The following is a 15,814-nucleotide window of genomic DNA, read 5'->3' on the forward strand; positions in this document are numbered from 1 at the left end:
GAAAGACTTGCTGGAGATGAAATACCCTGCTTTGTACGACCAGATAATAATTTCAAGTGGTTCAATAGGCCAAATATTCTGATAAAAGCAAGAAGTTATTTAAAAATATAAACTATATTCTCAACTTATATAGATGATTCTTCAAATTCAGAGCTATAATTTTATTTGATTCAAGACTTCATTTAGGTAAATTAAATTATCTTTAGAGACATGTTGTTTAAGGTTAAACAACTGCCTGCATTATTGTAATAAGGGTGTCTATGTGGGAATTATATCCCAAAAGAATTTGGCAGAGACATCCTTTACTTGTAGATTTGATACAAGAAATTAGCTACTGATTCTACTTAATTTTAATACCTACACGTATCCTTCAGATATAATTAAGAAAACAAATCTAAACTCATTGTATTTTTCCAATAAAATGAAAACATAATAGAATGCCAAAATAGTTTAGCAGAAAATTAAACAAGTCATTTTCCTGCAAATTTGAATACAAATTTGCTATTTATGTAACATTGTTTACAGATTCAAAATAAGAAAACAGCAAATATGGCAGGTACAAAAGTTTGGATACACTTCCAGCTGATTCGATCTTTTCTCCACCATAAAGTTGCTAATAATGTTAATAATGGAGCTAAATTAAACTCAATCACTTTTTAGTATAGGACCTAAAATTAGTGAGGGAAAGACAATTCCACAGATAACAAATATTCTGATCTTTCTTTCCATTCAGATTGTAACTGTTGTTTTGTTTAATTTTAATAACCAGGAGGCCTCTAAGCATCTCTCTGAGTACAGTATTTTTCAGAGTATAAGATGCACCTTTTTCCCTCAAAAAAGAGGCTGAAAATCTGGGTGCGTCTTATACACTGAATACCAGGGACGTGCAATCAGGGGAGGCAGGGCCTCACCACTGTCATCATGAAAAGAAAAAAAAATTAAAAGGAAAAAGGCTAAGGTAGTTGCTGCCAGAGTCATAGTGGATGACTCTGCTTAGTGCTTAACTGCAGGAGGAGGCAAGAGAACCATGTGCCTCCTTTAGTCTATATTTATGATCACTTGAGCAGAGTTAAGCAAGGGTTAAAAGGCAAAAAATTCCTTATGCAAAGGAGGCACATGGTTCTCTCGCCTCCTCCTGCAATGGGCACTTTTTTAGAGGCTTTTTTAAAACAGTTAAGCAGAGTCATCCATTTTGCCTTTTCCTTTTTACATTTTTTACATTTTCATCATGGCAGACATAGCTGGAAAAGGTATGTGGGTCAGAGGGAGGGGGGAGGTATGTGACATAGCTGGAAAAGGTATGTGGGTCAGAGGGAGGGGGGAGGAATTCAAAATTATTGTAATTTGTAAGTAATTGTAATTTGTATTATTATAAGTAATTTTTGTGTGTGTGTGTTTGTTTTACCTGCCTCTGCTGGCGCGCAGGCTGGCACTTTATTTTTTATTTTTTAAAGCCATGCCGCCGCGCCGTCTCGCTGTATGGCCGGCACGGCGGCATGGCTTTAAAGACAGTGGTGTGTGTGCGCCCTCACGATTCAGTGCAGCCATTCCATCCCGCTAAACCACCTCACGGTTAAAAAAAAAGGAAACCCAGCCCGACTTGAGTTTAATGAAGGTGGCACTCTGCACATGCCCAGAGGACCTCTCCGCTTTTGCAACCAAGGAGGCACGCTGGAGTGGCAAGTGGGCTCGTCATCACATGATGGCTTTCTCTTTCGCCGCCTGCCGGTCCCTTTAAACCCTCTTTTCGCTGCGCGAGTTGGGAGGAGATGGACAGAAGGAGGCTGGAAGGCGCCGGGGCGCCCCTTGTGCCGTTGCTTCTTGGAGTGCTGTGTGCGGCTTGCTTGCCCGAGTCTCTCCGGCCGTCCTCTCCTCCCTCAGCGGCTTCTGAGTCAGAGCGGAAGGATGGCCGGAGAGACTCGGGTGAGTAAGCCGCACACAGCCCTTTGAGAAGTAGCGGCACAAAGGGCGCCCCCGCCGCCTTCCAGCCTCCCTCCATCCATCTCCTCTCAACTCGCGTGGCGAAAAGAGTTGGGAGGAGACGGATGGAGGGAGGCTGGAAGGTGGCGGGAGTGACCCTTGTGCCGCTGCTTCTCGGAGCACTATGCGCAGCTTGCTAACCCGAGTCTCTCCGGCCGTCCTTCCGCCCTGACTCAGAGGCCACTGAGGGAGAAGGACCGAGCTAGGAGTCCCCCACCCCACCGTCCATGCCTCTCCAAGCCAGGTAAGAAGCACTGCGTCCCGCTCCTCTCCGGCCACTCGCTTTCTCTTTAATCCCCTCAAACCGCCTTCGGGTCTGGCTCTGCTTTTCCCGCTGTTGCTTCGACTTCGCCTTTTTGCAAAGGGGGAAGTGTGTGGCCGGGGCACGGGTGTATGAGCGGACTGCCTAGCTGTGGGTTTCCCCTTCTTTCTCCCCTCCACCGAAGCCACCCTCGAAGCCCCGACGTATCCCGCTCTATGGCAGAAAGCCGCACCATAGAGCAGGACACCTCAGGGCTTCGGGGACGGCTGGCGCTGGCAAACATAGGGCAGCTTTTGCCCGATTGCCTCACCGGCTGTGAACCTCACCGCACATCACTGCTGAATACAGCATTTTTTGCCTCCTGAAACTCCACCCCCTTCACCAAAATGGCATAGCATTTAGAAGGCACTCAGAGAGCTCCTGGGAGCTGGGGAGGGCAGAAATGAATGAAAAACGGCCCGTTTTTTTGCCCCCCAGCTCCCAGCAGCACTCTATAAGCTTCCTAAAGGCTATCCGTGCCCTTTTTTTGACAGAAAAAAATGGGCCATATTTTGCTCGTTTTGGGGCTCCCACCCCCCAGGAGCACTCTATAAGCCTCCTACAGTTTATTCATGCCTCTTTTGAAAATCAATGGGCCTGTTTTTGCAAAAAATGGGCCATTTTGGGGAGGTTTGCAGAGTGCAAAAACTTTTTTAAAAAAATTTCCTCTTCAAAACCTTGCTGCGTTTTAGACTCCAAAAATACAATATGTGCAGGTGAAAATACTTCATAATTACAAAGACTTTAAAATCATGAAGCTGATTTTTTGCTAGCAATTTTAACTTTAAGAAACTTTTTGACAAGGGAAGGTGCCTAAACTTTATTTAAAGAATCATATTGGACAAGAATTCAAGCAACAATTGAAATTAGAATTATTAAAAATTCTGAAAAATTAAAACTTTACAACTTATGTAATATATTTAAAATGTAGAATTAATTAAATATCTTGATAAATTATTAGATGATATAATAATATTTTGGATAACATCAATACATTTTAGTATGATTATCCATGAAATATTATAAGATACTAGACAACTTGCGACTTGTTAGATCATCAATTCAGCCATATTTTCTTACCAGGTACCTTACCATGCCTTTAACAATGTCAGTTATACTGGAATGTATTGGAAAAGTTTTTAAAAGTTTAGAATGGTATTCAGAGCTATATCCTTGAACTATTTCAGAAGATTTGTATTGTCATAAAATGCCTTATGATAATTTTCTGTCATAAAATGTTTTATAAAATTTGCCAAATTTCAATTCCATGGCAATAACAGATTCTGCATATTGTAAGTTAACTCATCTGAGGTACACTAGTTGAAAATGTCAAGTTAAAAGTTGTAGAGTTTTAATAATATACATGTAAATTCTTATTATTGGCAATTAATGTGCACAAATGCTAAGCAACTTAAATATCCACTACTTCCCACAGTACTTTTACCTTCTACCTATGGTCTATTTTTAGCAGGTCATCTAGTACAACTTAACAGCATGTGAGGAAATGGAAATTTTTAAAAAAAAAAATTGGTCTGACTACACATGCAGCTTTCATGTAATAAAGCACATCCAATTAAGATAAGATGAGTTGTTCATTTTAGCAAATGTTAGGTTGTTTCTGAGACTTATCCTTCAGTCATTTTATTTCAATACCATATTTCAGTCTATTTGTATTATTAAAGGGAGAGATAATTGTTTGGCAGCTTCAGCTCATCCTCACTTGGAAATGGAAATGATTCTTACAATAAACAAGGATAGAATAGAATTTTATGTTTTATATTTTTTTCCTGATTGATGTGAGGACCTTAGTTTCTTAAACCATTTCAATCCTGTTTTAGGATGTAAAGCATTTAAAATTATTGGAATCAAACAATCTTTACTCTTTAAAACTGCAAGTTCAGGCCTCATATTATTTCCAGGAAAACCCAACCCAACTTATACATGTTTTAATTTTTATTAGCAGGAGAACTGACATCAAGGTTTTTCCTTTTATCTCTTTCAATAAGCTTTAGCAAGCAGTGCGATGAAGTTAACAAGAATTTGTGACTTTAAAAAAAAGGGGAAATAAGTTTAATAAATAAGTTTCAGCAAACAATTTGAAGGAGTACTTTACCATGATAGGGACAATATTTGCATCTATGGCTTGTTTTCTTTATAACATAACAAATAAAATGGTTTATTTTTCATTTTCTAAATCTTTATGCCCAGTTTTAGAATAATAAAAACTGTCTTGCAGTTCAATTAATTGTGTGAAGTATAGGAAAATGTTGAATCGAGGATGCCACTTGTATATGTTTCATTACCTGTTTATAAAGTAACTGCTCATTTTCCCGAGCGTAACAGAAGAGAATGTCAGTAAGAATTTTCCTCACATTTTCTTCCTGGAAATACTGCATTTCAGGAAATCTGATGTAAAACAAAAACAAAAACAACCCTAATATAAATGACAGAACTCAAAATGATTTAGGATTACAATAGGTTTCAATTGTTATCTTATCTTATTGCATTCTTTGACAAAGTGACAAAATTAGTGGACCAGAGGAATGCCGTCGATATAGTTTACTTGGATTTCAGTAAGGCACTTGATAAGGTAGACCATAACCTACTACTAGATAAAGTAGAAGAATGTGGGTTGGACAGCATCACCACCAGATGGATTCATAACTGGCTGACCAACCGCACTCAATGTGTAATCCTCAATGGAACTGCATCTGCATGGAAGTATGCAGTGGAGTACTCCAAGGCTGTATTTTAGGCTCAGTACTCTTTAACATCTTCATCAATGGTTTGGATGAGAGAATAAATGGGGAACTCATCAAATTTGCAGATGACACCAAGCTGGCAGGAATAGCCAATACTCCAGAAGACAGGCTTAAGATACAGAAGGATCTTGACAAACCTGAACATTGGGCACTATCTAATAAAATGAAATTTAATGGTGAAAAGAGTAAGGTTCTACATTTAGGCAAGAAAAACAAAATGCACAGGTACAGTATAGGTGGTACCTTCCTCAACAGTAGTAACTGTGAAAGGGGTTTTGGAGTCCTAGTGGACAACCATTTAAATATGAGCCAGCAGTGTGCAGCAGCTGCCAAAAAAGCCAACACAGTTCTAGGCTACATAAACAGAGGGATAGAATCAAGATCACGTGAAGTGTTAATACCACTTTATAATGTCTTGGTAAGGCCCCACTTGGAATACTGCGTTCAGTTTTGGTCGCGAAAAAGATGTGGAGAGTCTAGAAAGAGTGCAGAGAAGAGCAACAAAGATGATTAGGGGACTGGAGACTAAAACATACGAAGAACAGTTGGAGGAACTAGGTGTGTCTAGTTTAATGAAAAGAAGAACTAGGGAGACATAATAGCAGTGTTCCAATATCTCAGGGGTTGCCACAAAGAAGCGGGAGTCAAACTATTCTCCAAGGCACCTGAGGGTAGAACAAGAAGCAATGGGTAGAAACTAATCAAGGAGAGAAGCAACTTAGAACTGAGGAGAAATTTCCTGACAGTTAGAACAATTAATCAGTGGAACAGCTTGCCTCTAGAAGTTGTGAATGCCCCAACACTGGAAGTCTTTAAGAAGATGTTGAATAGCTATTTGTCTGGAATGGTATAGGGTTTCCTGCCTGGGCAGGGGGTTGGACAAGAAGACCTCCAAGGTCCCTTCCAACTCTGCTATTGCATTGCATTGCATTGCATTGTATTGTTAGATTTCTTCCTTTTTTACTCAATGAACTTCCAATAAGTATACTACTCATTCAGAATGCTTTGCCACCATACACAAGAACATTTCTGATATACTTTCGAATTTTAATTACACTTATAGATTATTTACTTATTTTATATATTACCACACTCTATATGGATTCTAGAAGGATTTATCTGAGCTAAAACTAAACAACAGCAATGAAGAAGAAATTTCTATGAAACTGCAACAGAATGATAGGAGCGTATTTACAGTAATATGGAAGCAGGTTTAGCAAAAATCAATAGAATATGCTACAACAAGAAATACAAAAATCAAATAAAACAGAAAACATATTGACAAGATTATTGTTAATCAGAATTGTGGAAGTTCTGAATGCTAGAAAAGTGCTGAGAACTGAACACACCCTTCCATCTTTTCTTAAATTTCAATCATTTTAATCTAGACTAGTGAGAAAATATAATACTAAAAATAGAAATGAACAGGATAATTTGTTCAGATGGCAATAAGCAACCACCTAAGATGCATGTACAAGATTTTTTTATTTACTAACAGCATTTTTTAAAAAACGAAGAACATGTTTTTCCTAAACATATCATGCCCTCTGTCAAAGTAATAGTGCAATATTTTTACAATGGCTCTAAAACTAGCAAAACTATCCTTATTCAAATTTTAATTCCCCAATTGTAGCTTAGATATTTATATAATCTTAAACATTCTGAACTGTTCCCCTTTAAAAACAAAAAATACCATCTGCGAACATTTACATGAAAGCATACTCAGATTTTAATTATACATCTAACAGCATAAATATATCTGAAAACTCAGCTTCAATATAGGCACACAATATAAAGTAATAAGGAATGTCAATATTTCCTGGGCATTGTTTTATTACTTATGTCTATTAATTCTATAAACAGAAAAAGGCATCATACTAAGTTGCATTTTAAAATCCATAGGAACTATTTTCTTATCCCAAATTTCAGTATAGAACTATGCTATAATCATAACAGAAAGATACTAGATAAATAGTAATTGAGCTTAATTGGAATTACTTAATGCAATCAGGGTTTTCTCTCTGACAAAATATTTTCCGGATCTGAATTCTAGCTTTGATAAGTTCCTTAACAGGAATGACCCTGGGCTACAGAGATGAAAGTATATTCACAATGATAATAAGGAATACTTAAGGAGTCTTTGACAGTAGGAAAGTTATCCACAAAAATAGCAATGCTAAATTCCTCTAGATGAATGACATTTCTCACTAATTACACATTACTTTTTATTGATTAAGTGTTAGGAATTACAGAAAATCATCTGTTCAATCTTGTATTATAAACATAATTTAATCACAAGATCTGTGAGTTCCTCTTATTCTTTTTTTATTTCTCACAGAAACTCTTTTAAAAATACATATAATTATATTTTAATGTAACATAGTACTGATTTATAATAAAACCAATTACATTAAAAGGCAAATTAGAAAATAAAAAATATTTGGCTATGCAGGATAGGCAATCTGGTGCTCTGAGCAACACTGCATCTGTGGGTCTCTCCCAGCCTCCCTGCCTCATCTGATTTTAATATTTTTTATGTTTGCAAAACACAGCTAGTGGCTATACTGCATAAAATGTCAACTTCTATAATAAACTGTAATAAACTCATATAAAATAAAAATGTCTGACAGAAAAAAAAGCTGTGGTAAACTAGGATAGTAAAGAAAAAAATAGAAGGCTGCAGAGGATTTGACAAAAGATCACTAATGTCTATATTGGGAAGTGGACATTTTATAACTGGCTTAAGTGGTGGAATTTAAATAATTTAACAACCGGTACCCTGCCCTAATGATTTCTTCTAACAACCAGTTCACCAAACTGCTCAGAAAGTTAACAACCAGTTCTCCCAAAGTGGTGGGAACTGGCTGAATCCCACCACTGAACTGGCTATACCCCTCATCCTTTAGGGAAGCCATTTTAGGGCTTGTGATGATATCTATTGTTTTTCAAAAATACATGTTTAAAAATCCCTAATTATTCCACTAATCAAAAAATATTGTATCAGTTGCTCTTTTTTTGTTTCACTGAAACCAGGTATTTAAGTTATGAGTAAGTAGCTGCTATTCTTTCAGGCACAGTAGGAACAGCATATAGCTTTTAGTGCTATAATATGACCTGTAAGCCAAATTTTTCTTCAAACCCATGTAAGTGCTGAATGGTAGTTCTAACTGTCCACATTTAAGCCCTAAATTGGAAAATGTATTTCATAGAAATAAAATGTTATGAAATGTTTAATAATGATGCTTACGTTCGTTTCACATCTTGTTCAATCATGCTTCGAAGTTCTTTGTCCTGAAAAAATTTGTTCCAAAGACTCTGCAAAAGGATAAAATATTATTTGAAAGATAGTCAATGATGATAGAACATACCAGGAACAAAAAACCTCCAAATATGAAGTGGTAGGGCATACAACACCTATGTAGTTGCTAGGAGCTGAAAAAAAACCTTGAGGGCACATAATCAATAGAATAGGTCATCCTATTTTGCACATAGAAGTTATTTTTTCTATATAGGTCCTGTTTATTAGAAATCAGACAAAGCATCCTCTTCAACCAGAACCTCAGCAATGTCTGTCATAATGTTTTCATTAAGCCATCAATGTCCTTCTAAAGATCAAACATTAAAAACCTGAATTATATGATTTGCAAATATTGCAAATATTTCACTGCTGTCTGCTAGAAAGAATATCTCAAAAGAACCTTTGAGATTTTAGCTAATAAACTGAATAAACTGCCTGCTATTGTTACAACTTTAAAGTATGTCTGGGGATAAGACCTTAACCTCGCCCCACCCGAATGCTGAATGAATGTTGTGTTTTACTGGTTTATTTTTTTTATTCACATTTTTCTTTTTTTCTTGTGTTCTGTCTTGCACTCCCTCCCTATTAATTGTAAGCCGCCCTGAGTCCCCTCAGGGAAAAGGGCGGCCTATAAATGTCAAATAAAAAAAAATGTATGTGTATGCATATATGTGCATCCATACTGCATCCATATATCTATATCTATATATTTATGTATACATATGTGTGCCTTTTGTCTAATCCTCCCTTCCGGTTGCTGATAGTGTTGCACAATTGTTTTGTTCAGGAATAAAACAGCATCACTGTTTTGTTCAGGAACATTTATCTGTAAGTTTAGCTATATTTTTTATTTTAATATTTCTGATTTTGGTTTTCTTAAGCTTTTTACTACGGTTGTAATAAATAAATTATTCTTATTTACAAATGATGCTTAGTGGGACTTTGCAATGGATTTAAAACACTTTAAAAATTATTGCTGAAGTCTGAAATGTTTACTTATCATGAGGTTAGATTCTACCCTTATCATAGCACTCTTTCTTTCTAGTTTACATCAATATGAGCAAAAATTAAACTTTCTGTAAAACACTGTAAAACTAAACTGACCACATTCACACATAACATCACTGTGTAAACGTGGCTCTTGTTCAATGCAGAAATCATATTGTACTACAGAATCTCCAACTGGATCTACATTACAACAGAAAATTGAAGGACGAGGTTTATTATAATCTCTTATGTGGAGAATATAATAGCCTTAATGATGCCTAACCTAAAAAGAACTACAGCAAAGGCTTGAATAAAATTTTATACAGTCTGTACAGCTTTCTGTTTTTCTTTCTTTACTTTCAGTAACAGGAAACACTATTTAATATTATTCTTTTTACTTCATTGGCTTTTGTTGGCATTAATAAAGAGAAAATATATTTCATTGGTAAGAATGGAAAACTTGCTCAGTAGTGGTGGTGAAGTTAGTCTGTTCCAAAATTAAGCAAATAGTTTCATTTGCTAAAAAATAACAAAAAGCTTAAAAAGTCATGAAATGTTTCTTGTTACATGCCATTTTTATAGTAATAAATTGCTCTCCAGAAAATCAATCTCTATCTCCGTGTATCTAATATAAAACACTATTCAACAGGCAACACACCAGCATTATTGGTTACACGATATTCACTAGAAGAATTAATCATAGTACATTCAGCTTTTAAAAAAAAAACCTGCAGAAATGTTAAATAAAAACGCTGATGACTAAATTTATTTTAAATGACTAAGAACAGGTGGCAACTCTCTGAGAGAATGAAACAAAACCCCTGTTCTGATCTCTTGCTCATCAAGGCTCTATCAGAAAAAAGTTGAATATGGAGCATGTTTCACTTCTGGAGAAGAGAATCTTCATCCTTTTCCTCTTTCAGAATTGTCACATCAAGTGCACGATTACTTGAATAGTGGATCTTAAGGTGAATTTGAAGAGCATGTTCATAAAGAATTCTACTATTCTAAGAATGAAAAGTTTATATATAGCTCACATAACACTTTATATTATGCTAGGTAAAGTCTCACAAAGTGATATGGTAAAAATGGGTTAATGGATGGATACCTTCATGGAAATAAATGGGAAAAAATGGTTCAGTTATGCTGATTCTTGATGCTGAGTCACAGCATCAATAATGAACTAATAATAATTTATTATTTATTGTTACTAAATAATTATTGGAATTATTTATAAATTCTAATTTCTAAAATAATATTTAAAATTGGATTGTACCTGCTATAATAATTGATTATCTATTACTGAAAAATTCACTCTAAATACACACAACCAATTCTAATGTTAATAACCAAAGTTACAAATAATTCTAGCTAAAAAAAAAATCAGAATTGAGCCTGGTAATTTTCACATGTTTAGAAGACTGAATATAGCACACCTTGGTATGTTTTTCCTCTTAGTCCTTATAGCCATAGAGGAAGTCCTATAAGTCCTGTTCTTATATAAAGTTTTAAAGTTTTTAAACAGATTCTTGTTAAATGTGTGAATCTGCAATATCTTCATTTAATAAATTTTCAAAAAGAAAAATAAATTCTGCTCCTAGAAGGAGGAAAATACATTTATCTGCCAATTCAAAATACTTCCAGTTTATCACTATATGGTCAATGTAACACTGAACAATTAGAGAAAACTGGGATGCAATATTTTCAGTATTATAAAGCTGTAAGCTTTTGAAAACATACAATAATAAAAAAAATCAAATTTCTATGCAGATGGTCCTTAACCATGATGAGATTCAAATTGTAATACTCCATCTTCCTTTTGAAAAACTAGTGAAAAAAAAATTCCTATCCTTAGGGCAGTGTTTTTCAACCTTTTTTGTGCAAAGGCACACTTTTTTCATGAAAAAAATCACGAGGCACACCACCATTAGAAAATGTTAAAAAAATTTAACTCTGTGCCTATATTGACTATATATAACACAAGGTGTTATATAGCAAATCAGATACTAAGGCCTAATGCCACAGAGGGGAGAGAAATTCATAAGTTTTCAAGATTTCCTGCACTGCTTCAAACATATACACTTAATACCAATGAATCCACAGCTATTATTTGATACAAGAAGATGGGTATGGAGAACGGAAAGAAATTTAAATTAATAAAAAAAGATGCCACTGAAATCATCTGTTTTAAATTATAATCCCTCTTCCTGACATTGGATCAATAAAAAAAGATTATGCCCAATTCAAACTGGAAAAATACATTTAGCTCAAAAAAAATAAGATCATCATGGTGATGAAAGAACATGGCAAGTATCCCTAGGAATTATCTATCTCCATTTTTTATCAAAGGGCTACCAGCGGCTGTGTGCGTGTACGTTACTCCACGTTATAAAGCTGTATAAAACCCCATCCAATAGGCAAATAAGGAAATACCTGTGGCTCTGGTCTTTAATGCAATTCTTGCTTAAGGCAGAGCCCTCCTCCCGCCCCAAAAGACGAGGCAAGCCACGTTGAAGCAAACAGCCTCCGCCACAATTTTTTTTTAAAAAAACCATGCAGTGGCAGAAATGTCAGTTGTAGGAAAGGGGAAGAATGGCTGGAGGGGGAAGGGATTTTATGAATTACCTCTCTCTCTCTCTCACACACACACACACAAACATTGTCCCACGCACAGAGCGGGAAAGGCGGGACCAAAGCCCGGGCGCGAGCGAGGGAGCGCGTGGCGAGCAGCGACGCCGGGCTGCTTCCTCCGCCGCCGCCTTCACTACCCAGCAGACAAAAGCGAGGGTCGGCCGGCGGAGGCTGCTTTCGCCGCGGCTGTCAGTCCTGGCGAAGGCCACGCGTTGCTTAGCCGCCGGACCCACTCCTAGCCCTTCTGGAGAGCACGGTGCGTTTGCGGGAAGGAAGCCCACCCTGGGTCAGAGAAGGCGACGACATGCATCCCTCCCTGACACTAACACGCGCAATGTGCACATTCCCTCTCTCTCAATTTCTCTTGGCTTGCAGCTGCAGCTGCTCTCAGGCAGGGTCAGCCCAGAACCTGCAATGACAAGCCCCACCCTGAAGTTGGAACAATGCACCAGCCTTGCGCGGCTCCCTCTTCCTCGGGCTCGTCGTCCCCTGGAGAAAATAGGATTGTGCACGTGTGCAACGGCCACGGGGCTTGCCCTAGCTCTGGTTCGGGTGAAAGGGACAAAGTGCTTTTCCTCGACTTTTAGTTTCGCCACGGTGGCGGGAGATTAAGCGAATTCGCCCCGAAGGCTCCCAAGACAACAGAGGCTGAGTTCAGAAAGCGCATTTTAAAAATGATTTTTTGGGGGAGGGGGGGGCGAAATCGTACCGCGCACCTCTCATTTGACTTAAGCGTATCGGTTCTCTGCTATCGCGGTTCGGGTGCTGTCCTCCCCCTCCCTTCTCCTTTCATTGTCGCCCTTCCTCCCTTAACAGTTAGAGATGTCAGAGATATCAGAGATGTCCCGAGGCAAAAACACCCGGCGGGTGTTTTTCCCATGGCACACCTTACACTATGTCACGGCACACTAGTGTGCCGCGGCACAGTGGTTGAAAAACACTGCCTTAGGGATCATTCTATTGCTCTAGTAATTGAAAACATGCATATAGGATGCTAGCAGACAAACTAATTCCATAAATGATGTTTAAAGGTCTAATATTTGTTTAAGTGTCTACTCTATATACATTCAACTATTGAACTGCCTTTTCATTTCTTTTGAGAACCAAATATATAACTGTAGAGATGAGGAAGTATCTTGTCTAGTTTTGGAAAAAAACAAATCATTCACTTATTTTACTAACACCAAAAGTGGCTTTAAGGAATAATATTATTTTATATTTTTAAAAAATTCTTTTAGAAATGTGCTCTTTTTACTGCACATCACTGCCAAGACAGGATTAAAAAAAATCTAATTGCAGAATTCATCCTGAACAATTCCAATTTTTGGAATCATTATGATATGAAAATATTACAATTAATGAGAAACAGTGAGATTTGGGGGAACTTGTTCACAGTGCAATATAAGCCACCCAAACAGAACTGCATATAATATATATACGTATAGGTATAGGTATAGGTATAGGTATAGGTGTGTGTATGTATGTATGTATGTATGTATGTATGTATGTATGTATGTATGCATGTATGCATGCATGCATGCATGCATACATGCATACATACATATATATATGTTATATATTATCTTGTGACGAGCCGAAGGACAGAGAATGGAAGTGTGACCTTCCTCCAGGGGTTGTGACTTTAAATAAACAAACAAACAAACAAACAAATAAATATATATTTAAAGTCACAACCCCTGGTATGCCCAAATATTTATTTATCAGCATAAATATAACATATATATATATATATATATATATATATATATATATATGTGTGTGTGTGTGTGTGTGTGTGTGTGTGTGTGTGTGTGTGTGTGTTTATTTGTGCTGATAAATAAATAAAGGGAGACTAGTATAGATCTATTTCAAGCTATTTAGCTCTCATCAGCTAGCCATACCCTTACTGGGATTTGAACCTGGGCTATATTGCATACTAGGCATACTAGGCATACTAGGCATATATATATATGATGTATATATAGTGCTCGGTATCCCCAAATCTAGGCAAAACAACAGCTGAAATATTACATTAATCTATTATAAACATTTTATTCTTTAAATGTGCACACATAATTTACAATTTGAAATACTACTGATCCCAAGTATTTCTCTGAGATATACTGAAAAATGAAAAGTTACAAGAAAGTAATTTCCCCACTCTTGCAAATCATGGCATATTCAATTATTTCTCTCAGGGATTTTTTTTTATTGCTGTTGGGGGAACATTTAATCTAAAAAACAGATTTTTTTAAATACTAAATATGGAGGATTTGCAGTAATGTTACCTACTGGAATTTTATGTTCAACATAGTTATTGGATTGTCTATTGTCCAATATATTGTACAATTCTTTGTCTTGCTATGTTGCCTTACTGTGATAGAAGGTGTATTCCTGGAATAAGAATAACAAGACTTGATGATAAATGTATATAACCCCAGCAGAATCACTGAAGGTATCTTTATTGGGCAACAGCAATATAGGAAAGTGCTAGAGGCCAATGATAATGACAAAAGCATCATTTCGAAAGCAGTGATAAAGAATTCCTGTGTTTTACTAAGGAAATTACATGGATGGACAATATAAGTTATTAATGATATAGTGCCAAATGATAGATGGCAATCAACAAATTATTAAGGAAGAATGGCACTATAAATAAATGTTGCCATATAATTTGACAGTATAGCTTACAAACTGATCAAAGTAATCAAAGTGTGTCTGGTTTTATAAACAGTATAACAAAATGCAGCTATATTCACAGAAATTGCCATGAAAGAAAAATCCCAAACTGCAAAGATAAAATTACAATGGCTACAGATAATCCTTCATTACCGAAAGTAATTGGAATGGGGAACTCAGTTGCCAAATGATATGATTATAAGGTGTAATGTCATGTGACAACAGCAGTCTCCATTGCTGTTGTTAGATGAATCACAGGGTTAGGATTATAATCATAGCATCCCAGTTACGTGATGACCATTTGTGACTTTCTGCTGGATTTCCCATTGCTTGCTGCTGGCTGACAACAAAAGTTGCAAATTGTGATCTTTCTGGACACCATGACATAATTGGGAAGTAGTTGCCAAGTGTCGGAATTACAATCATGTGACTGCAGTGATTGCAATGACGGTGACTATAAAGACCTATCATTCAGCATTGTCATTACTTTGAATGGTTGCTAAGAGAATGGACCTTAAGCAAAGATTACCAGTATATGGAACATAATATGGGAAACCTCAATATAATGAAAGATTAAATAAATTAATTGCAAATTGGGAACAAAAAGTAAAATTGACTGGAATTGGTTTCATTTTCAGTTAATTGTGTTTACTACTAGGCCATCAAAAACAAAAATGGTATTGCTTTCATAGTTAGGAAGTGTATAACAAGAACAGTACTTGCAATCATGACTAATCATGACCAAATAATATCAATTAAACTTCTTGGATAATCAGGATGTCAATATGGGTGACATAATTAATATGGCAATTATCGAAGCTTATGCTTCAATCATAGATACAGAAGAAGAGGAGGTTGATGAATTTTATAAGCAAATTCTATTTGAAATTAACAGCACATGCAACCACAATATGCAGCTTATGACTGGAATATGGAATGCCAAAATTGGAAAAATAAAGGAGGAAAATGTAGTTGGATAATATGGCTTAGGAGACTGAAATGAAGCAGGAGGACAACCTGCTGATTTATATGATGGAATGTAGTAGAAATAATTCCCAGGGAGGGAGTGTATTCCAAAGGAATAAGAAACAATTTAGTCCACATATTTTGTGTGAGAGGATAAAGACAGAGCTTCCCTTATAGTTCTCAGAGTATACGGGAGATGCAGATAGTAGA

General features: G+C 36.5%; 1 protein-coding gene across 1 annotated transcript in view; it reads right to left on the reverse strand.

The window, feature by feature from the left end:
- The window catches only part of TBC1D5 (TBC1 domain family member 5), a 379,115-nt gene that overhangs the window by 136,976 nt on the left and 226,325 nt on the right, over window positions 1-15,814 (reverse strand). Inside the window, exons 8-9 of the mRNA XM_032235839.1 lie at window positions 8,291-8,358; window positions 4,585-4,687 (exon numbers count right to left, since the gene is read on the reverse strand). Of these exons, the coding sequence (XP_032091730.1) occupies window positions 4,585-4,687; window positions 8,291-8,358 (171 nt within the window). The remainder of the gene's footprint in view (window positions 1-4,584; window positions 4,688-8,290; window positions 8,359-15,814) is intronic.

The sequence above is a fragment of the Thamnophis elegans genome, chromosome Z, assembly GCF_009769535.1.
Source record: "Thamnophis elegans isolate rThaEle1 chromosome Z, rThaEle1.pri, whole genome shotgun sequence".
Taxonomy (NCBI): domain Eukaryota; kingdom Metazoa; phylum Chordata; class Lepidosauria; order Squamata; family Colubridae; genus Thamnophis; species Thamnophis elegans.